Source organism: Corvus kubaryi, unplaced genomic scaffold, assembly GCF_017639235.1.
Source record: "Corvus kubaryi isolate FWS band 111438036 unplaced genomic scaffold, C.kubaryi_AGA036_p1.0 37149, whole genome shotgun sequence".
Taxonomy (NCBI): Eukaryota; Metazoa; Chordata; class Aves; order Passeriformes; family Corvidae; genus Corvus; species Corvus kubaryi.
In genome coordinates, this window is record NW_024581039.1 from 323,907 (window position 1) to 348,094 (window position 24,188).

Below are 24,188 nucleotides of genomic sequence, written 5' to 3' on the forward strand. Positions count from 1 at the left end.
ACGGCGGAGCTGAAGCGCTACAGCATCCCGCAGGCCATCTTCGCCCAACGAGTGCTGTGCCGCTCCCAGGGGACCCTCTCGGACTTGCTGCGGAACCCCAAGCCTTGGAGTAAACTGAAGTCCGGCCGGGAGACGTTCCGCAGGATGTGGAAGTGGCTGCAGGAGCCGGAGTTCCAGAGGATGTCTGCCCTGCGGCTGGCAGGTAGGTGCGGGCCAGCGCCCTGCGGGGAGCGGAGCGCGACCGCCGGAGCTCAGCGCTGCCCCGCCGGCCCCGCAGTGCGTCCTCCGCCGGCCCGGCCCGGCCGCTTCCCCGCTGCGCGCTCCGCCGTGAGCCACGGGGCTGTGCGGGGCCGGCCGGTTCCCACCTCCCGCAGCGCCGGCACCGCGCAGTTCGGCTCCGTCCGGCGGGGCTGTGCGGGGCTCGGGGCCGGCGGAGAGGAGCGCTCCGCTGCCGCTACCGCTGCCCGGTGGCGGGGCCGGGGCTGCTCTCCAGGGCCGGGTGCTGAAGGTGCGCACTCCGCACCGCACCGCGCTCTCCGCGAGCATCCCTCCTGGCGCTGCCGGGAGCAGCGGGGGGGGGGGGGGGGGGGGGGGTTCCGGGGCCCCGGGACAGGCGGGGCCGGTGGGAGCGGGCGGGGGCCGGACCCCGCGCAGCCCCCGCAGCCCCGGCCCGGCCGCATTGTCCGCGGAGGGCGCGCGGGCGCCCCCTGGCGCGGTCGCGGGGCGCCGCAGCCCCCATTGTTCTGCGGGGGCCGCGGGGGGGGCGGCGGGCAGCGACCCCGGTACCGACCCCCGGTACCGACCCCCGGTACCGACCCCCGGTAGCGATCCCCAGCAGCGCCCGCACCGGGGGTGAGCGGGACACGCCCGGCGAGAGCTGTCCCTGCCGTGGGGCCGTGCGGGGTGCGTCCGCGGCGCGGTGGGTGCCCGGGGGTCGCCGGCCGGTCGGTCCCGCGGGAGTGAGGGCAGGGCCCCGCCGCGGAGCACGGCCGGGGCTGCCTCCCCGCTCCCCGGGAACCGCACGGCCGTGGACGTGGGTGTAGAGGGACACGGGGGGCTCTGGCGCGGGCAGAAACGCGTGGGACAGACCGCGGCATGGGGCGGGGGCCAGGGACCGGGCCGCTCTGCTCTGACAGCGACGAAAATCCGGGGATGTTTGTGCCACCGAGTCAGTCCTTCTTTTATTTCAATTGATCCCGACGCGGGCAGATTGGTCCCCAGTGGCCAGGGACACAGCAGGCTGTCCCCAGGGCTGCCCGCTCTGCTGGCACACCCGGAGGGGGCTGAGGGGACGCGGGGGTCTCTGCGGTGCGGAACCGGGCACAGAGAGTCCTTGCACGAGGAGCAGCTGCCGAGCGGGGCTGAGATGCGGCAGAGCAGGGCAAAGAGCAGCCATGGATGATTGATGGCCGTAATCCCTGCCCGACCCCTAACCAGAGGTGCTGCGGGTTAAACACCCACGGCCTGGGGTCTCCAAAATCCCCACGGAGAGTGCTCGGGCTTTCCCGAGGTGTGGGGCAGTCCCGGCTGTGCTGCCCGTCGGGAGAGGGATGCTGATCCCCTCCTCGGCTCTAACGGCAACTGCAAACTCCTCTCATCCCGTCCAGCACCCGCGGGCATCCTCTCTGTTTGCAGCCAAATGAAGGTGCCGAGGTCTGTCTGTGACAGGGACGTTGGAGGGACAAGAAGGGGTTTGGGTTTTTTGCCGAGCACACGGTGGTGTCGCCTTCACAAACGTGTATCAAGAGGGAAATCGATGCAGATAATGTTTAGAAGATTAAAAGAGCATTAATGCTGGCAACAGGAGCATCAGCGCGTGGACCCAGTTTTCATTGATCTGGAACCTGAGCCGGCTCATTTCCAGTAACGTGGCTGGTGCTTTTCCTTCCCAGCACTGGTCCCGGGTGGGGGTTCCCCGTGGAGCCCTACATATAGAACAGAAAATCAGGAATCACAGCTGCACGCAGAGTTATGCCTGTATAATTCTGGATCTCTGCTTTACCAGTCCCCCTGAATGCCTCTGCATCCCGGAGTAAAGTTTGGAGAGAGCTCAGGTGCTGAGTGGGCATGGATTCCCCATGGAGCAGGAAAGACCTTTGCAAATTACCTTTTCCTTCAGGAAATCGATTATTTTAATTTTCTTTTATTACCACGTGTGAATATGCGGCCCCATTGCCTCAGTGCTTCCTTCTCCCCCTTTACTCATTTGCTTAAATCCCTATGAGCATGGGGGAAAAGCCACAAGTATTTCAGGGTTTTTTGAAAAAAAAAAAAAAAAACAAACCACCAAACCCACCAGCTATTTGCCCCACAGTCCTGGAAGTTTTTCCCAAGTGGGGCAAAAATCTACTGTCCTTGAAGGGAAATCCCCCTCTCCCTGTGGGAGCAGTAGCAGGGTGGGTGTGCTTAGTATTTCTTATTATTACAGAAGATATATAGTGCTGTTTATTCTATTCTTTTCTGTTCTATTCTATTCTATTCTAACCTAATCTAATTTAATCCTATTATTTCTCTGCTTATTGTCTCTTCTTGGGGGTCTTTAAGACTCCTCCGTCAGGAGCCGGTGCTGGGGCTTTCTGTGCGGGAGGGTGCGGGCAGGACCCGCTGTGAACGGGGAGTTCCGTGCGTGCTCTGGAGCTCCGAGGGCAGAGCACCCTTTTGGGGTCACCGTGTCTCGCTGCGGCTGGGGCCGGGGAAGCGGCGAGTGCCCTCCCGGGGACACCGCGCTGCCCCCGGGGCACGACGGGGGCTTTGAGAGGGTGGGACAAACACTTTTCCCACAAAACCACCCCCGGCGGCGGCATCAGCCCGGGACCTCGCCCCCAAAGCGGGCTGGTTCCCCCGCTCCCGCCGCTTCCCGCCGGGAGAGCGGGGCTGCCCTCGGGACGGGGGGATCGGGGCTCCCAACCCTCCTTCCTGCCCTCCCTCCCCGCCGCGGGAAGGTCTCGGGAAAGCCCCGGCGGCCCCGACATACAGTCCCTAAATTTCTGTGGGGTCAGCAGAGCGCTCCGCCGCCTGTTTACCTTCTTCGGTGCCGGATCGCCTTATTGATGATTTAACACTTTTGTACCAAAACCCCATCAATGATTCATGTGTGCAGAGCTGCCCGACCCCCGCTCCGTGCTCAGACCCGTCAGTACCACGGAGAGCGGCGGAGAGGGATGAGAGCAGGGAAGGAGGGAAGGGAGGAGGAGAGCGGGAGCAGGAGCGAGGCGAGACGCCCGGGGCCGGCGAGCCGTGGGTGACGGAACCAGGAGTGGGCGGTGGCAGCGCCACATCCCAGGCTGAGCCCCTGCACCCCCAAGTCCCCCAGGCCAAGGAGAGGGGTCTCACAGTGAGGAATGGGCTGTGGACAGTTGTCTGCCTGTCCCCTGCCTCTTTGTGCCCTACCAAATGCTTCTTCCCGGGATTTTGAGACTATGTTGTTGTCTGTATCTCCAGCTAAAAATTAAGGCATGATAACATCTGTATCAGGCACATTGCCTATTTATAAAACTATTTCTTAGTGTAGAACTAAATATACAGGTACATAAAGGTTTTTTGAAAGGTGCTTAGTGGCTTGAAATATTGGTGCTCTCTTCAGCTATAGATTAGTGGTTGTGTTTGAACAATCCATGCGGTAAATTGTGGTGCCGGCTGATAATTTATATTTCTCATGTACCAACTTTCCGAAATAATACCCTGCCCCAGCTCTTTGTTCCACATCATTTCTGAAGGCATTTCTGCTACACAGAAATCTGTTTTGGCGAAGCAGATGAGTTTTATCAGTTTCTTGATTGTTTGGTAAAGTTAGTTCTGAGTACATTTGTGATTAAATGTATTTCTATATTGTTCCCCCTACTTTTTAAAAGAAACAATTAATTGGTCATCATGTGTTACTCATTCTGAAGCTGTTCTTCACTATTTCCTTATCAGATTTTTCCCCAGCATCTCTTTTTTTCTGTGTATCTCTTGCCCATCACTGTTTGAACTGGAATAGCCCAAACTCAAGTATTCCTCTGCAGCTGAAAATTGCCACAATTTATTTGTGGCGAGGAATGCATAAAGGAGAGAACATTTTTGCCAAAAGGATTATTTCCCAGTGACTGGTGTTGGTTCTTCCCACACTGTAGGGGCGTTTTGGCTCTGCACTGTGGCCCCGGGTGCTCATCCCTGGTGCTCCTCCCTGGTATTATTCACAAAACCTTGTCCTGGATGTTGCTGCCATCCAGCAGCTGCAGGAGCTTTTCCTTCCCTTCCAATTAGCCATTACTGGGAGATGACAAGCTTCCTGCAGTACCCAACACGGCTGTGCCGAGCCTCCAAGCACTAAAGGCAGCAGACTCCTCTCATCAGAGCAGCTCCCCTGGAGCTGCCTTCAGAGTGGAAACGGGGCTCTGCAGGTGTACGGAGAATGGATCTCAGAGGGAAAGCAGGGCTGAAAGGGACTGCAGACATCACTTGTCCTGACAGTCTGCCCCTTTCTTCAGGAATCTCCAGAGGGGGATTTTTTACCTAAGTGATCTCTTCCAGGGCTTACAGGTACAAAAAAACCCTTAATGACTGGCCTTAATCTCACTTTTTGTCTTTTAAATCCTTTGCTTCTCATCTTATCCCCACTAGACACAGCAAAAAAGAACACTCCCTTCCTTCTGATAGCAATCTATTTATATTTAAGTCTCCCATCTTGTCTCCTGTCTTCTCTGGAAAAAGCCCATCATACCTGGGCCATGAATATGCAAGGAAAGAACTATATCCAACGGGACAGATAATACATCTCTTTTTCCAAGGTAAAAGATTTTGTATCCAGCACTATCAATCTTGCAGACTTTTGCATAAAAGGCTCTCTGATTTATAGAGGGTTTTGCACACAGAAATCATACCAAACAGACTAATCTCAAATGGGTTTGGTGATAACATCAGCCAGACAACTCACTGATGGCAGAGAGAAATGCAATCAAAAAATAAATTGGAGAGTTTTGGGGTTGTTTGGGGTTTTTGAGCTATTAAATCAAACTGCTCCATTGTGAAAAAAGGGACTCAAACCACTGGTAAATGCTGCACAGAGGAATTATTAGACAAGCGATAGAGGCTGGCAGGTTCCCAAAACGCAAATTGTCTCCGAGACCAAAATATCTCTCAGTAAGCAGGGAACATATTTATGAGCAGTGGTGATTTTCCAGCAGTTCTCATCCCCTCATAATGGGATGGGAGCACGGGGCCTGTGCTGAGGCATTAAGCTTTGGCAAGCAGCACTCGGCTGCAGGAGGGGAAGGAAGAGCAGAAGGAAGTCTTCCTCAGAGAGCTTCCCACACACCTTCTTCTCCGTGTTCCTTCTCCCGTGGGCTTGTCCTGCCCACTCCTTCCTGTGGGCATGGTGGGATCCATGGCCCCTCTCCCCTCTCTTCCTCACCTCCACCACTCTGGAGCCTGCCAGCAGGGACCCTCTCCTGCTGAAGCTGAGCTTTCCTAAGCCCCTGGGAAGAAGGAAATGGGAACCTGAATGTGTGGAGAAACAGGGCTGCTCTTGCTTTGTGTGTTCAGCTGAAGTGCAAGGAGAGCTTGGAGGGCAGCACAGGTCTGGCTTTCCTGGAGAACCTGGCGGAGCTTTGCTCCTGTCCTTTCCTCTCCTGTTCTTCCTAATTCCACCCTATCGATAACAGGCAGTAAAAGGAAATGCTTATGTCCTACTTTCTCCCATGGGTCAGAATTCCTGAAAACTGGAGCACACAGCAAGGATTCACTAGATCTGTCCTTCCCCTTGCAGTAAGATTTCAGGCTCTTGCTCAGCTCTTGCTTACCCACCTCAGCTTTAAATCCCCAGCCCTTCCTTGGAAAAGATGCCCAAAGTCCTTCCAGTCACAGCTGTGTTCGGGTACCTCCAGGGTACCACTGAGATGCTGCTCCAACAGGCAGAGCACTCAGCACGGGGAAGGCCTGGCTTCACCCCTGTGCTCTGACAAGGGGAATATAAATCCTTGTCACTGGCAAGTGTTATAATTCAGCTGGAAACTATTTGGGGATTCAAAAGGGAGAATCTCCAGAACAAGAGGAAGCATAAATCTCCCAGGTGTTAGACGTGTGGGACTCTCAGAGTGCAGCCAGAAGGATCCAGAGTTGCGCTGTGCTGGAAGGTTCCAGTGGTACCCAGAGGCTCCTGTCAGAAATCCTGTGCTGAGGTGGGTGCTGCAGCACTGCAGGGAGGAAGCAGAATTTACAGCCCAATTCCAGCCATCCAGCAGATTTACAGGAGACTGGACACAAACAGCCTGAGAGCTGTGGCGTGCCAGGAAGAAACATAAAGGAGCCATGTCCCCAAAACCATTCATCTTTTCTTCTCAGAGAGCTGCAGGATGCAGGGCTTGGAGAGGGGTGGCATTCTGTGGGGATTGTGCAGGATTGACAGGGAAAAATCAGGTGGGGTACCAAGAAAACACCTTCCTGGCTGGAAACAGCCGGGCTGTGAGCTTCTTTTTTGGAGCATTGCAGGAATCCCTGGATCTCCAAACAGGGAACACCTCACCACTACAATGGATGAGCAAGAAGAATTTCTCTGGAAGAACAGAATTAACTTTGTGCTACACATCCAATCTGTTTTTCTGGATAAATGCCATCAAGGGCATTCCTAGGGTTTCAAAAATTAGGGGTTTGGTGTGTATGCAGCAGCTGGGATGAGCAGCACTGGCTGCCCACCCTGACAATGTGATTATTTGCATCTTCATTCTGATTGCTCCTTGTTCCATAATGATTTTGTACACAGCGGAGTACTTAACCTAATTTGTATTGATCTCAATCGCTCTCATTCGTGCATACTTAATTCAGAGAGGTAATCAAATTGATTTCTGAGGCCTAGTTTTTAAGAGATTGTAGTAACAGGGATATACCAGGGCTTGCTTTAAGTGAATCACAGCAAAAGAAAAACATTTTAAATCTTTAGAAAACGCTTTGGTGGTCATTTCATTGTGTTCAGTATTACCAGAGTAATTACATTTCCCTCACATTGAGTCCTCTCCAAAATCGAATTGAGGAGCAGTTTTAGTTCCATCAGACAGATAACTGGGTTTGGGTGACTTTGCACCCACACAAACCACATAGGTGCGATCAATATTCACGGCTTGTCCTTAGGAACGATGGAGAGTGAGGACTTACTGCCGGATTAAGGGAATATTGGTCTCTGCTTGGCTCCTCCTTAGCGCCTGTTCTTTGTTTCATGGGTGCAGAGCCACTTTTGCCATCGGTAAAAACATCCAGAACCAGAGAGGCACAGGAGCTGTGTTGTTGGTATTTCCAGTATCCTGGCAAGTGGCTCAGCTTCTCCTGGGGCTTCTCAGGCACTGCTCCGGCCCCTGAGACTCCTCCCTGGCCTCCTCCTCCTTCTGATGCTGGTGACCTTTGTGTCTTCATCTCTGTCTCCCTCCTGGAGAAGTGCAGGAGCCGAGGAAGGAGGGAGGCCGTGGAACATCCCTGCCCCATGCCTGAGGGCTCAGAGGGTGGGATTGAGCTGAGCACTAGAGCTCCTAGATATTTTTCAGGATTTGTGGCTTTTGGAATGCCTGGGCTGGCTAGGTTCCTCTCTTGTGGGGAAGAAAATGGAAAAGCAGTCATTGTTGTAGAAAATCAGACAAATGAACTATTAGTAGGGGTATTCAGCGGGATGATCCTCAGTGTGTCACAGCACAGCGTCAGGTCCCTGCACCCTCTTAATGCTCTTCAAGTTGTAGGCCTCCTCTTGGTCCATGCTAAGGGATGCAGCACTGACCCTGTTTCTGAGCAATTCCTATATTGTTTCTGTGGAAGAGCATCTTTAGTCCAGTGCAGAAGAAAAAGGAAGCTTTTGTATTTTTTTTTTTCCCACAGTTATGGCTTTCAGTTCGTGCCGGTTGTCCGTTTTCTTCCATAGGATATGTTCAGGTTTAACCGCAGCTAATAAATCAAATTGTGCTTAGAATCCAGACGGTCTCTTCCCTTCCTTCTGCTGTTAAAACCTTTCTCTTTCTTCCCGGAAAATCACTTGATTTTATTAGAGTGCTCACCCCATTTTTCTCTGCTGAGAGATGCACGTCAGGTGCAGCGTTTGCCTTTGTGGGGCCTTTTCAAGAGCAAACTCAACAGTTCAAGGAAAGTATTTACTGAATGCATCAAAAAGCACATACCTCTGCATTATTTATTATCAGATACCAATAACTGTAAAACGCAGAGTATCTCTGGACATAAATTAGTGATGGTAGGAAACACTCCACTCATCCCAGTGTCCCGGAACCGATTAGAAGCTGCAGCAAAGATGCTTGTGCTCGTCATGTCCCCAGCACCGGGGACATCACGGCATGGATTCCGGACACTTGGCAAAGTAAACCCAGCTTAAAATCTGCTTTTTCAGCTCAGGCAGGCAGTAGGATATTATCTGTGTGGTGTCAGAGGTGCAGTCAGAGAGCCCAAATTCTTCCCTCCTGCTGCCTCTGGGATAATGCCCTTGGAGAGGGCGAGTCTGGCCATTGGGACACAGGTGCCAGCTCCCCCTGATGCCTCTGGCATGTCCAGGCAGGAGCATCCATGCTGCTTCCTGCTGCCGTGGCTCCAGCCGGAGCCCTGTGCTGGTGCCACCGCTCTGGGAGGGCTGTGCTGGGAACATTCACCCACAACCCCTGTCTGGGTCTCAACCTGACTCTCAGGACCATCCTCCTCTTATACTTTGGGATATTTTGAGGCCTGACCTTGACCTCCCTCCCAGAGGCAGCTCTGCTGCAGCCACTGCAGTTTGGCAGCTGAGAGGGGTCAGGGTCAGGCACTCCAACAAAATACTCCAGTTTCCTGCAGAAATGCTGTGAGATCCTGGCCCTGCACAGAACGAGGCAGTCGGTGCCACAGTGGCTGAGCACAGGTACAGCTGTGACTGGGTTAATTACAGGCATTGCCACAGTCCGACTTTTACTTTTGGGCCAGCTTCATTTCACATTCCAGACCTGCAGAATTATTTAACAGGGCTGCTTAAAACCCACCCACTTATCAATTCTCTGGGCTCATTTTGTCCCGGCACATTACCTAACCATGTCAACATATGGATTTTCTCCCTGTGCCCAGCGCAGACAGCCTGGGCAGGCTATTTTTAAGTGTGGGTGTGCTCCGGCAGCGGTATTGGTTTCAGCACTTGCTGTTCTCTCTCTGCTAATAAATACAGAGCAGCTATTAATACAGATGGGTTTTAGGATCCATTAGCATCGCTCAGTGCAGCGATGGTCCGGCACTGCTGCCCTGCCTGACCTGAGCTCTGACAGGAGCTTCTGCCTGGCTTCACTCTTGGGACATGCCCCAGGAAGGAGGACTGGCAGTGGGAGCAGTGCCCTGGGGTGGTGGCACTGCAGGAGTCAGGCTGCAGGGGAGGAGTAGGGTGAGCCAGTGCCTGACCCTCTGTGCTGGGAGGCCAAGCGAGTCCATGGCGGTTTTTCCCCTTGGTGGTCACACAAAGTTGCTGCTACTGGAGCTTTGATGGGGGTTTGGGCTGTTTAAAGGGATTAAAATTATGTTCAACTGTTACTCCTAGCTATTGAGAGGTATTGAGGATGTAAAAGCAATGCAGCCCACTGGACTCCTGTGGGAGCCCTCAGGTTCCATGTGCCAGAGCGGTGCTGGCTCAGCTGGTGACACTTGTGCTCACCGTGTGTCAGTGCCTGCCACTGCGGTGGCCGTCCGGGTCTGTGGGCACCACCCTGACACTTTCTCTCTGTCTCTGCCACCCCTTCCCAGCCTGCAAACGCAAAGAGCAAGAGCCCAACAAAGAGCGGAACAACTCCCAGAAGAAATCCCGCCTGGTTTTCACGGACCTCCAGCGCCGAACGCTTTTCGCCATCTTCAAGGAGAACAAGCGTCCCTCCAAAGAAATGCAGATCACCATCTCCCAGCAGCTGGGCCTGGAGCTCACCACCGTCAGCAACTTCTTCATGAACGCCCGCCGGCGCAGCCTGGAGAAGTGGCAGGACGACCTGAGCTCCGGGGGCTCCTCCTCAGCCCCCAGCACCTGCACCAAGGCGTGAGGGGCGCGGCACGGCCGGCACAGCGCAGAGAGAGCGGCCTCGCAGCAGGGTCCCTCGCTGGTGACTTAAAGCACAATCCCCCCGCAACCAACCCCAGCCCAGCTGTTCCCGAGGACATTCCTCCGGCTTCTCGTCAGTCTTAGCAGGCGCAGGCTCCACTTTAACCTCTCTCCACACAATACTATGCTCAGGACAGGCGAAGCAGGTCTGAAACGTAGGGGAGTCGTTCTTGAGGCAGGTTTCTCCTGAGCCCCAGGTTTCCGTGGCCGGCGGGAGCCGCTGCCAGCCCGGCAGCCTCCCGTGCCCAGCGCCTGCCGTGTGCTGGCCACACCACCCTGCGGCCACATGACAACGGAGCACAAAGTCAGATACTAAAAACCCAAGACCCTGTTTTTAAACTCAGGCATGGTTTTGTTAAGTGTTTTAGGGGAAAAAAAATCAGATTTAGGGTTTTTTTGGTTGGTTTTTTAGTTTGATTGAATCAGCTTGTTCTTGGATCAGAAAAATTCAGTTTTCTTGAGCTCAAAGTATCAAGCACAAAGCCGGTAGCTACAGCCATGGTCCGGCCCTGGGCTGCCCAGGGCAGCTGTGCCAGCTGCAGCCTGACATCCCGGGAACACCACGGAGATGGCACGAGCCTCAAGCACAGCTGGCAGTTCCTCACAAGCTCTGTGTTTGTACCTAATGCACACTCAGGAGGTCGATGGAACTGCTACAGTTCATGGAGCAACGCAATGTTTTGGAAGATCCAGATTTATTTACATTATTGCATCCTTTTTAGTTTCCAGGAATCTGGTTTCTCCTCGGCAACAGCTGTGTTACCGAAACCTTTTTAGTGTTCAATGTATTTTTGTTCATTTTTTCAATATTTTATGGTACTTTCAAGCAGGAAAAGAAACAGAAACAAGCCCTTCAGATACCACGGACCGTTTCAGATGTGCCGCGTTTAGCTCTATTGCATCCCTAAGTTCCTTTTCCCTGCCAGCTCCCCGAGCTGGCAGGAACACAGCACACCAAAGAGACAGGATTTCTGCAAGCCAAAGATGTTTATAACTTGTCATTTCTCTTTGTCATCGCTGGTGCGGGTGGTTGGCTGGCGCTGGGGAAGCCTGGCAAGCTCCGAGCCCTCTCTCCAGCTCCGTGCAGCGGAGCCTCCCCGGCGGTGGCGGAACGGCCGCTGGCTGGTGACCGGCCCGGTGCGGCTGTGCTCCGCTAGAGACACTTGAGACTTTTTTTATGTACTACTTAATCGAAACCAAAGAAACATTTTCTGCACCTACTTCTGCAACAAACTGTTCCATTGAAAGATAAAATAAAAATTTAAAAAAACCAAGGAAGCATGTCAGGAAGCAAACGAGTACCACACTGTGTTCGACAGACATCTTGGACATTTTCGGAAGCAGATCTCAAAGAAAGGGTTGATGAGAATGAGAACAAAGCAAAGCCAGTACGATTGCTGCTTCATTTGACAACTCAAGTCATCTTAAAGTTGAAGATTGTCTTTAATTTGTGCCTATGCAGTTTTTTCAAAAGAACAAGGAACAGAGCAACCAAAACCTCAACAGCTACAATACCAAAGATGAGGATTCTCATTACTTGTGTTTCAGTTAGTTTCTCCTCTTGCACGACTAATGCACATAGCCCCACTGGTCTCTGGACAGGTAACCACTCGTGAGTCTTTGCGCAACCAAAAGGGTGTGTTAGTTTATGTTTTCCCTGTTTCCGCCCCACACGGCGTCTCTCCAAGAGCTGCATGGGCTCCAAGTGCAAGATGTTGGGATACTACGCTGGTACGTCTCCTCCCTCCAGGAAACACTTGTGGGTTGGGTGTGACTTGTGTGTTGGTCTCCTGTGTGTCTGGAGCTGTGAACAGCCACCCTCCTGTGCGTGACATCGGTCGAGTGACCTCCACCCTTCTTTCTCTTCCCCAGGGATAAAACTTGCAATATGTGTGTTCCCATCCCTGTCACTGTGAGTGCTGAGCAGCACCACAGCCCGGCTCCAAACCTCCACCTGAACCAAACCCAAGTATTCAGGAGTCCGTGGGGCAGTTCAGGAGTTGCTTCTGACATATTAGCCTTGTAATGTTCTTTGATCCAGGTCATGATGATCCAAATCATGACATGTCCAAATTTATCCTCAGAGCCAGAGCGCATCTTGCTCCTCTCTGCCTTTAAACAAGGGCTTCATTTTAACTGCTTCACAGAACCACTGCAGTCATTTTCCAATGACTGCACTTAAAATAGGAAAAAATCCAAGAAGCCTCGTCTGCTCAGGACAGGAAAAGTTTCTGGAAAGCAAATTCAGGATCCTCACAGCTGAACTGACAGCATGTGCCAGCTCTGGGAATCAAAGCATCCTTCAGCAGAGATTTCCAGGCAGATCCCAAAGAGATTTGGAGAATCCTTGTAGTCAGACATGGAATAAAGCTGCCAAAAATGGTCCCGATCTGGACTGATGTGTTCTGAGGGCTCCTCACCCAAATACCAGATATCTGAGTGGGGAGTTTGGAGCCAGCAGGCTGTGGAGCAGGGCCCAGCTGAGGTGGTGTGGTCATATTGAAGTTTCACCTTCATTCCCACCCAAGTGTCCATCAAATCAGCCCCTGGTGCATTTTGAACTTGGCATTGCCCTCAGGGGAGGTGTCTTGTGCTGGAAGTGTCCCCCTGCAATCTGCAGTGGCAGGGGATGACACAGGACCAGTGAAAACCCCAGTGCTCATTCCTCACCTCCCCTTCCTGCAGTGATGGGGCAAGGAACTGCATTGTATCCCACAGGGAATGAGCCCCAGGCATCTCTGAGCATGTGCTTGGCTGTGGGACACCTCACTGAAGCTCATCTCACCTGAGGGGCACTCACCTGAGGGACATCCAGATAGCCACCTTCCCCAGAGGCAGAGGGGAGCTGCCCACAGCTTCTGGTGAAGCCTGGGAGCAAAGACCTGGGCTTTTTGCTCCTGCTCAGCGCTCATCCAATAGCCCCAACAAAGGGAGTTTAGATCAGGTACTGAATTACTTACAGATTTCTCCTCAGCGAAGTTCTCTCCAAATTGTGGAAGTGTTTGTTATGCAACATTACAGCCGAGTAGCAACACACATGAGGCTTCTCTGGGCTGGGGCCTCAAATCTATCAACAGTCACAAGCCATTTTCACCCAAAAATCCTGCTGCAATTTTTATCCCTGCATCTCTCATGGCCCTGTGTGACGTCTTCCATTTCACTGTCCACTCTCGTCGGCTTTTATGTAGCAGCTCCCTCAGACGAGGAGCGTCGGAGCCAGAGACTGTGGTGGAGATATTTGTCCATGTGGCAGAGTCTGTGCTGTGCTCTGCCCACACCACACCAAACCCAAGCAGCTGTGTTCCGTCTCTATACCGTGTATCGATGAATCTATAGAGCTGTGTAATGTAACTTGTTGCTTTATTTATTGCGCTGCGAAAGACTCGTGTGTACAGAGAGTATCCAGCATCTTCCCGACCAGGAACTTGGAGTCACAACCTTGGGCACAGCCAAGATGAATTCAACTTTCAAGAAACCTTGGATATTGCTGGATCTCCCATGCAGGAACAAAGAAAATGTGCTCACTGACTTCGGTTGCAAAGCTTTATTGTGGATTTCTCTTACCTACAGCTGAATCCAAAGACCTGCGAAGGACTCAACCAGCAAACCTCACTCAGCCCCGCGGGAGGGAAGGGGATCTCCTCTCCTGAAGGAAGGCACGGGAACGACACGGTATTGCGAAGAGTGTGCTGGCTTCGGACACGGCCAATGCTTCCCTTGCTTGTCACAATTCCTAAGTATTTTTAAGATATGGGGAAACTTTCTACTTGGCCTCCTTCCTATTTATTATGGGAAATTTTTATTGTTTAAATTTTTTAAGAAGGAAAAGCTTAAAATAGTTTTATTTTTTTCCAGACACTTGTGGGTTTTAACCCAATATATTATCTATTGATAATGTAATTTATTTGATTTAGTCTTAGGGCAGGTCCTGAGATCTCTGTTCAGTCTGAATCCCATTATGTTTCAGTTTAGCTTTTGAATTTAGTGGGAGTTTTGCCTGAATGCAGGCAGCAGGGTCAGGCTCTGATGGTACCTATTTGTATCTATTTAATTCAGCCTTTTATGAATTCATTTGGGAGTAATTTTGCTTATTTATCCATAGGACTCTTGTAGCGCATCAGGGATGCGAAGCCTGTCAGTAAATACACTTCAGAGTTGGTATTGCTTTGTAGAGCAGCCAGGTTCTGTCAGACAGGGGATGAACAACTCATTCCATATAACAGAGGTCTAGTTTTAATTCCTTCTTTAAATTAATTTTGATTGTTTAAATATCAAAGTTTAAATTATTTAAGTTAATTTCTTCCCTCCTGATTAGAAAGCGCAACGTACCTTTATTATGGCACACTAAGCCTTCGTAATATAACTTATTTATTTAACTTATTCATCATCACCCAGGGATGCCCTTGTAGAGTTTTTATTTTTTATTTAGAATTATCTATAAAGCACTACAGCTGATTTCCTCTAAGAACAGCAGAGCGAACTTTGAGGACAAGCAATGAATATTCAGCCTAAAACTGTGCATTCAGAAAAATAGGGGGGGAAAAAAGATACTGGGATACTTTGCCTGAACTTTGTGGCTTCTTAAAACTTAAGCTGGAGGGAAATTAATCCATGCCAAGAAAAAGAGAGAAACCCTTAAACTAGCTGCTTCCAAGAATGAACTTCTGTGTGTGGAAAAAAAAGAAAAAGGAAAAAAAAACAGGAAAGAAAAAAAAAAACAGAAAAAACCTTTCTATTTCTAGTGAGAACCAAAGAGGCTACCTCACTGACTTTTCCATTTGTAATTTTAATCGTGTTGATGATACCAAAGATACCAAAGATTTCTTTCTCTGTGCGGTCTGCATTCTGCTTGTGCTCTCTGATAACTCCCACCGTTCTCTCCTACGCCCAGAAATGTCCAGCAGAGCCCAGATTCCCAAAGAAACGCTTCCCTGGAAGCTGCCAGTTCTGGTGACGCCCTTTTCTGTGTTCCTTACTCCTTCCTCCCAGCCAAAACCGTCTGGAGACGTGGAGCCCGTTCCCACTCCAGGTCCCGCTGATGGAGCGGTCGTGTGGACCTGGAGGTGACTCTGGGGTTTGTCCATCTGCAGATTCCCTGGGGAAAGGCTCTGCAGGTGCTGCCTGGGCCTGTGTCGGGTGTGTTTGCAGCAGCAATTAGCATTGCTAATTATTATTATTCTCGTGCTTGAGCAGAGCCCAGGGGCTGGTGTGGGGTTCTCCTGCTCGTGCCCCCCACGCAGGCGGCCTTGCACAGATCCAGGAGCTGCTCCCTCCTCCTCACCTTTTCTTGTTGTTTACAATTACAGTTTTCAGATAAAAATCAATTAATTACTTTTCTCGAGTTAGCAATGAAGCGAGGCTACATTAAGCTCCATTAGCATCACGTTCCTGAGTGATTACTTCCAAGTTGTTTGGTTGTTTGGTTGGGGAATTAGTGGTGCCCTCTGGCACTTGGGTTTTGAGCCTGTTTTATGCTGTTTATAGGACTGAAGCAACACTCTGAGGAGCCGAACCCACCCCTGGGCACTGCTCACTCCCCCAAGCTCCCCTGAGCCCCAGCGCAGGCTGGGACAGCTGCTGCAGGGCCCGGGCCTTTCCCTAAGGAATCTGCCTGAGCCATGCCCTTGGATTCACAGAGGTTACCAACAGCTCAACACAAACGCTCCGCTTTAATTAAGTGTTGCCTTTTATTTTGTATTTCTTTGGGGGTTTAAGTCTGCGTTGGAAACGGTAGGACTTGACAAGTGTGCTTTTCTCTCTCTCTCTGTGTTCCTTCAATACAAAGCTATAATAATTCTCAGGATGCCTTCTGGGCGGGGGGAGCCGATTGTCCCTGTGCCCTCGGACACAGACAGTCCCCAGAGCTGGCAGGGTCCCCGCGGCCCCCCCGACTCCTGCTTCACTTGCAAAGAGTGACGTTACCACGGGACGAGTGCCTTGCTTGAACCAAAGCAACGATTTTGCCAGTCTAGACCTCTCTGTGCTTTTTTTTATTCTTCCTGTGAATACCTCAGCTTCAACTGGGCCGCCGAATTGTACCTGGTGGGCTTTTGTACTGTGGTGCTTTGCAATGCAGCCCTGCAAAGAACAGACTCCTGATAATACCAAAGGCTCTCCTTCTCTTTCTCCTCCTCCTCCTCCTCCCCCCTCTCCCCGATCTCTCTTTTCTCCATGGTTCCAAAGCTTTATTACGAACTGGGCATGTTGGCAACGCAGACCGTGCAATCCCTTACAGAATTTTCTCAGATATACCTCATAGAGAATAGCTGTTTAGCGTAATGTTATTATAGCATATGTAATAAATTATTCACTGTTTCTTTTTGGTAACTGTGATTTAAGAGAAAAAAAAAAAGAAGCTTTATACGTTTTAGGTTGTGCTTTTGTACTAGACGGAGAAGGTGCGCTTAAAAATGTATGTCAGTATTTCTTCCCGTTGGGTTTTTTTTGTCATTATGGATCGGGGAGAAGTTGCAGAATGAGCCCAAAGTTTACAGTTTCATATTTTGCTGAAGAAACAATCTGTGTTCATTTGCTCTGTTGGGAAAAAAAAAAAAAAAAGAAAGAAAAAAAAAGAGAAAAAAAAAGATTATTTTCTACATTTGTGCTACTTGGTCTGAAGAGCTGATTGTCCTGTGTGATGGTGTAGTATTATGATTAGCAACTGCCAATCAGCGCTCCCATGTTTATGCATGAGGCAAACCCTTAGCAGTGTGATGCATCGTGGTTCTTAATGGCAACTTCTTCCTTTGGGTTTGGGACGAGGTCTTTGGGTTGATGGTATTTATTTATGCATGGAGCCTGTTAGCTGTTCGCAGTTGTGGCGCAGTTGTGTTTGCATTTACGCTGGGAAATCACGCCCAGTTTCGCCCCGTGCAGCTCAGCACTGCTCAGGGCAGGTGTCCAGGTCAGCTCTGGTCTGTCCCTGTGTTAAACAGACCCAAATTCAGTTCCAATGAAATTGCCATTTGAGGAGAAGTTTGTCCAACTGGCAGCTTCTTGCCAGCGATTTGATTCATTCAGTCACATGGCAATACACATCCTGCTCGCTACGGAGCCAACTGTGCGTTTTTTCCCGGGATCAGGAGTTCCTTTGGCTTTATGGCAGGCCCTGGGCACAGCAGGGGACCGGCCGGGGTGGGTGCTCAGGGACCACCCCTCACCTCACCTGCGCTCCTGCCCGGCCCAGCCGTCCCAGCTGTTGTGCCAGCACGGGCAGGACACACGAGCTGGGGTCAGCAGCGCTCTCCCAGCCGTGTCACCTGTCCCGTGGCTGCCCTGGGTGTCCATCTGAGCAGTCCAGCTGTGTCCCGTGCTGCTCCTGCCTGTTGGGCAGCCCCGGCTCCGGCAGCCCCTTGCCCACCCCCTGTCCCGGCGCCAGGTTTGTTAAGGTGCTTTATCCCCCCTTTGACTTCTCCCTCGTGTCACAAGCCGGATTCACGCTCGAGCCCCAGCTCCCCCAGTTAAGAATGGGTTGTGTTTTCTCTCCGGGTCCAGCTTTGGAGCCCCGATGTCCCCCAGATCCTGGGCCGTACTGGACATAAAGCCAAACCAACTGCTCCGTACCCTTTACTCTGCGTGGAAGAGGTGGCTTGGGGAGGGGGGAGTCGCAGTCTTCTGAGGAGGCCTCTGAGTCCCGTCGGTAGAGTGTTGATATCGTCTGTCATTAAGGGTATATTAGAGATGTGCTTTCATTAGTGCAAGGAGACGTTTTTATTTGGCCTTACTCGGTAGGTTGTGATAATAATGAAAGCTGTGTAATATAGTCGGGGGGTTTTTTTCCTGATTTCTCTGCCAAAGACAGTAACAGATACAAGAACTTTAAATAGGGGTTTTTGTAAGACAGTTGATGATTGTAACAGTGGTTAATCTTCCAGAAAGCTTTCCACGTTCTTCCGCAATAAGCAGAGCCGGGATGTTTCGGCAGAGCCCTGCTGGCAGATGCCACCACTCCTCACCGACGCAGTTGTAAAACCAGGCGCTGAGTACACCTGCATTCCTCAGTCCAGAGGCAACAAGGGGTATGTGAGGCCATGGCAAGGGCACAGCGGGGCCGGCACGAGCTGCTCCAGCTGGCTGGAATTTGCCAAGGTACTTGTATTATGAAATTTAAGGTCTATTTTATTATGTCATTTTATGTCATTTTTTAACTTCGTGGAAGGTGATATGTTGAACTGAGTGTAAGCTGAGTTTTTCAGACAAATAAAGTAGCTAAAGAGTGAATGTTATTTTATCATTAAAGGGTTTTTACTCACTGATTTGTGCCAATAGATGTCCTTTATCTCAATGACAAGTATTACATTGCTTTCAAAGTTTTATTTATAGCTATTGATGTAAAACCCACACACACATATTATTTGCCAAAGTTCAATAAAGGAGGAAAACAATGCTTTTGCTTCCTTGTGCAATCAAAAGTTCCTGTTTTTTCCCAGGGTTTTTTCCACCACGGCCCAATCCCACACCAAGGGGGGGAGTAGAGCCAAACAGGGGCTCGGGCTGCTACAGCTCTCTCAGAGATAGGTAGGGGTGAGGAGAGCTGAGCACGGCCAGACTAATGCAGGACCCAGTGTAGGACCACGTCCCGAAAGTGCTACCTGGGACTGAGGGCCTGGCCAAGTGTGAGCAAAAAGTACTTGGAAAAAGATCTGGCACCTTCTCCCATGAGCACAGCTCGTGTAGCTGTGATATTAAAGGATAAATCACTTTGTATTTATGTAAGTTATAGAATTACATGATGCAATGTAATTACCATAAAATTATAAAATTTTGTAATTAATTGCACTTTCATTCCCTGAAGCAGCTCTACGGGAGGAGGCAGGAGGTTCCTGGAGCTGAAATTCGATGGCAAGGAGGATGTAGCAGGTTTGCCTTCATTCATTCATTCGTTTAGTCAGTTACCCTAGCTGTGGGCAAGTCTTGTTTGTTTTGTCTCTGTGAAAAAAACAAAACAAAGTGCACAAGAAAAGCACTTTCCTGTGTTTCTCTCTTAAAAAACCAAACAAAACCAGCCCTTTCCTGCCCTCTCTCCAGCTGCCACCCCTCTCTGCCCAGCTGGAGCAGGGTCAGCTTGGGGAGGGCACGGGAGGACCTCAGAGCCCCAAGCAGCACCGTCCCAGCCCCAGAACAGTAACAAGGCACTGCGGGGTTTATTGTCTGGGATCTAACCTTGGCACCAGTGCCTAACCTTGGGGTTAATAAGCTCACTGAAAAATTTGTTTTCATGCTCATTCTCTTCGTGTCCCTCTCTCGACACTGGGCCAGATTCTGCCATTAATTAAATTTACGCTGCTTCATTTCACTTTGCTGAGTGGCCACGGGTGCAGATAAAGGCAGAGCTGCCTCCTCAGCACTGTGTATCACAGAGCCCAGAACGTGGCTCTTCCAGCCTCCTTCTCCCCTGGCTGGAGTGTGCAGGGGGCTCCCGGGGAACAGGAGGGGGGCCCTGAGCCCTCTGTGCCCCCCGAGCAGCCCCTGGGCGCGGGGCTGAGCCAGAGCGAACAGGCTGGGTGAGGGGTGTTTTCCTAAGCCCCCTTCCCATGCAGGGAGGTGGTGAGGACCACAGGAGCCAGTGCCACCAGGATGGCTGCTGAGCATGGAAAGGGAAAAAACACTCAAAGAGGCAAAAGCGATGACACCGAGACTAATGCAGCCGCGGCAGGTCATTTCCATCTCACTTGCAGGATTGTTCCCCCGGGAATGCATTTTCCAGGCACTTAGCAGTGGGCACAGCTGGAAGAAGGAAATGGGACCATTTCATTAAGCTGCCGAAAAAGCTGAAGGATGAGCTGGGTGTGTGGCAGGATTGCAGCTGGACTGGGATGCTGTGTCAACATCAGCTTTTCCCAATGCTAGGCCATGCCCCCTGCACTCAGGTCCAGGGCCAACTCTATACCCATGGAGCTCACTCCTGTGAATTCCACTCAGCTCACTGTTTCCCAACCCTGCCAAGAATCACAATTATTCCAGGTTAAAATGCTATAAAACCCCCTCAGTTTTGTCAGCAATGATAAAAAACGAAGCAGCAAAACAGCCCTTCCATCCCAGGGATGCAGGGACAGCCCGTGGCAGCCAGGCTGGATGGTGTCCCTGCTCCCCGGAGGGAGCACTCACCCTCAGAGCAGCCCAGCCCCAAGGAGCAGACACCACACTCCCATCCTCCTCCTCCTCCCGCTCCTCGGGCAGTGCTGGGAACGGCAGTGCATCCGTCAGGATGAACTTGACAGTAATGATGTGCCGTGTGGGACCCGCAGCGATCACGGCGCGGGTCCCTCCTGACTGCAGATGAAGTGCTGGCAGCTCTTCTGATCCAGACACTCCGCACCACTTGAAACCCTGCAGGAACTCCCTCAGGAAACAGCCTGGGATGCAGCCTGCAGGGAAAGCTGCACACCAACACCCTCCAGGGTGAGGGAGGTGGGTTTCTTTTGGAGGAAAACAGCAGGAGCTTTTGCAATGCCACTGATTTTCAGCACATGTGGGATGGAGGTGCTGAAGGAGAACAACCAGGAGGAAAGAGCCTTGGGATAGGCAGTGTGGCAGGACACCACAGTGGGATCATCAGGTGGGAACAGCTGTCACCAATGCCCCCACACACAGAGAACAAGCCAAGGCCAGCTCTGCCAGCCACAAGCTGCACCCACTGGAAGCTGCCTTCAGTCTCTGCACACAGCAAACCTCCAGGAGTGACTCCAGGGTCCGGCTCCGAAAGGGATAATGGCAGGAAGCCATAAGATATTAAACCAGCAGATTAAAACAAACAAGACCACTTTGGGTCATGTTACACATCCCTCCCCTCCCGCCTGACAGCACAAGAAATCCAAGGCTGTAAAAGACAACCATAGCCCATAATGGCCCAATAACTCCAGGATAAAAGCGCTGGGGGATTTGGCTGTGAGGAGCCGGGCCAGGGCACGGAGCCCCCCCGGACCCGCTCCGAGCATTATCCCTTAAGTGCTCGTTTAAGCTTCCTTGGAAGTGCTGCCTGCTCGCTGGAGAAACACAATTAGGCCTCGATTGCGGGTGATGTTCACACGTTATGGATCATCCTTAAAAATGACAGGAGAAGAATGGAGTGCTCTGGATTCCCCGTGACAGCTCCCTCTCCATCATTCTGGGAACTGCCAGGCTTCAGTTCCACAGTCCCTTTCCTTGCCCCGTGAGCAATGGGATCAGAGGCAACACCTCTAGTGACTCACAGGATCCCAGACTGATTTGGGTTGGAAGGCAGGGACACCTTCCACTAGACCAGTGCTCCAAGCCTGGTCCTGAACAGCTCCAGTGATGGGAAGGAGCACTTCCTCCCCAACTTGTGGCCTTGTGCTCTGTTGGCCTTTGGGGCTCAGATGTCACCGGGCAGCCGCTCCTGGAGCAACCTCTGAGCCCAGAGGATCAAAGGCCGCACGTCTCGGAGCTGATCCCTCTCTGGACAGACAATCCATCTCTGTGCAGTCATGGGAAGGATGCCCATCAGCCAGGCCAATGGACTCAAATTAAATAACCTTTTCCCAGCACTTACTGCTGAGAACAAATTCAGCAGGAAAATAGAAGGCAGGTTTTAGACCTGGTCCAAATTTGCAAATCCCCATGCTCTACAGGCAGGAGCAGAACCTGCTCCTGAGGGCTTGAAATTGCTGATTTACAAATAAATCCCTTGCGCTTGCCCAGGCTGTGCTGCTGGAGACAAGTACTTCTAGATGGGAGGAGAGAAACACGGCTAAGCAGGAAAGCAGGTGGAGAGTGAGCCCTTTGGAAAGAAGGAGGAAGGAAAAGTGCTTCCACAATGTTAGACACGGTTTTGGATTCAAATATGACATTGCTGAAGTTCTGCCACACTCACACAGCCAAATCCCCACTCGACAGTAAACCAGCAGAGCTTGGCCGGAGATTCCACAGGAAAAGAACTATCACTGCTCTCCTCCATTTTTCCCACCTTCCATTGTGTTGGTTTTGCATCTTGCTCTCTCCCCTGTCACAACCCAGCTCACAAGAGCTCACTAGTGGATCAGCTTAAGTATCCAACAGCTCCAATCCCTGCTCTAGAAAATAATCAATCAAGCACTTAATTAGTAAGATCAGGAAGGAGCTGCCCAGAGACCGCTAACAGGGAACAGAATAAAATATCCATCACAGGTGGGATCCCAAACCAGGGCAAATACCTGATTCACCATCTTCTCCAGCCTTTTTAGGGGGTGTAACTCACCTCAGCCTGACACCAGAGGTGCAGAGAACCCCAAATACCAGCATAAAGGGCTCTTACAAAGACACACAGCTCCATTATTTCTTAAAAAAACCTTTAATTGGAATTCCATCCTTATGGCAAATGACACACAGTAGGATTATCCAAATTCGCTGTATTACATCAAATGGAAGTCCTTGGTCAATCTGAAATGCATACGTTGGGCTAAAAGCAAGGATCTGTACACATCTGGCATTAACAAAATCAAAGGAGCTGCTCTCTCTTGCAGCTTACACTTCATGGTGATCCCCAGCTCTCTGTGCATGGTGGAAAGGGAGAATTCACTGAACTTTTAGGTATTCCTAGGGAAACCCTAGCTCCACTGAATTCAGCTATGCCATCCTCCTCTCCAGGGGATGGCAGAAGGCCAGCTCCGACACCATCCATACACCTTTTGGTGTCAGCACCTTTTGGAAGCTTCCACCTTCTCTGAAATGCAGCTAGGACCAAGGGACAGGTTAGAAAGAAATTCAAAAGAGAAAAATTCACTCAATAATGAAAAAATAAGCCAAACTGCAGAGTGTAAAAGCAGGAAAACAACCTCACCCCACTACTTCCCATTTCTTCCCTCAGGACACCACAGGCTGTTCCTAACTCCTCAATTTCCAGTCGATATCCTGAGGCCAGAGCTCCACAGTGCTGGCAGCTCTGGTGGGCAGATCCCCTGCCCAGCTCACTCCTGCACTTAGGTGCCACCCCAGCTGGGGCAGGAGGACAGTGACCCCCTGCCATCCCCAAAGCCCCCCACAGCTCCAGCCCAGCCTGAGGACTCGGCTCTCACCAAGGAAACCTTGGGATGCAGCGCTGCCTCACATCCCACAGGCTGGCTTCCCACTGCCTGTTCTTGTCAGGGATATGTGCATGAGCAACACTTGTGACTGAAGTGCTGCAAGAGGAGTGTCACTGATAAGAACAACCCAGCTGGATTGCTGTCCAGGGACCAGAGCCTCCCAGATCCGGGCACACCAGGCCCAGAGCCAGTAGCACCAGAGGTTTCCAGCCCACCAGAGGGGCACTGGGAACAGCTACGGGGCAGAGGAGCTGCAAACTCAGCAGGACATGGCACTGAGGAGGGCTCAGGAAGGCACATGCACCATGGAATTCATCTCTCCTTGGGGCAGACACTCACCCAACCCGCTGGGCATTGGCTTGAGAGATGAGGAACTCCTCAGAAACCTCTATGAAAATACCCTTTGACAGCAACCAGTACCACCAGCTCCGTGAGACAGGCCCCATCTGCTAAAAGCTGGAAAATTAAGTGATTTCTACATTATGGTCTAATAGCAGCAACAGAGTAATTATCCCACTTGTGGTTAGAACACTCAAAAGTGAATTTTAAGTACCTTTTATTACTGGGGACAAATGTAATGCCTTAGAATCAGTGCCAGCTAGGATTTTTAGGACTCTCTCCAGTACGAAAATGAAAAGCCATCTGTATTTATAATACCACAAAGTTCATAGGAAATTAACCTCTGCTTTCCACACTTCGTCAATGTGGTGGTCACAGCCTGGACCACCTGAAGGTCAGCTGTGAGGATACAGGAGTGAGTTGGAAGATTTGACAGACCAGATTGTTTTCCACTGACCCTGAAGTGTCACACAGAGAAGTGGAACAGAGAAAGTTCTTTGTCCAACAAGAGACGTAAGGCCAGTGTTCCCAGACATACTGTGCTCCTTTCTGCTGCCAAGGCAGCGAGCAGAGACCAAGGGGAGGGAGAAGAGGGAGAAGAGAAGCTTCTGGCTCCCTGCCACTGAAACAGGCACAGGCATGAAGGGTCAAGGAAGACTTCTTTCTGTGAGGAACAGGGTGCTGCACTGAAGGAATCTCAGTCTGTCTCACCCTGGGAAGCAGGTATGGCAGTGGAGCAAGCAACTCTCCAGAGGTATTAG

At 51.2% G+C, this 24,188-nt stretch overlaps 1 protein-coding gene across 1 annotated transcript in view; it reads left to right on the forward strand.

Annotated features, from left to right (window-relative positions):
• Positions 1-18,452, forward strand: part of ONECUT2 (one cut homeobox 2) — a 19,545-nt gene extending 1,093 nt beyond the window's left edge. Inside the window, exons 3-4 of the mRNA XM_042021553.1 lie at positions 4-202; positions 9,721-18,452. Coding sequence (XP_041877487.1) covers positions 4-202; positions 9,721-10,007 — 486 coding nt within the window. The 3' untranslated portion in view covers positions 10,008-18,452. The remainder of the gene's footprint in view (positions 1-3; positions 203-9,720) is intronic.
• The last annotated feature ends 5,736 nt before the right edge of the window (positions 18,453-24,188 follow it).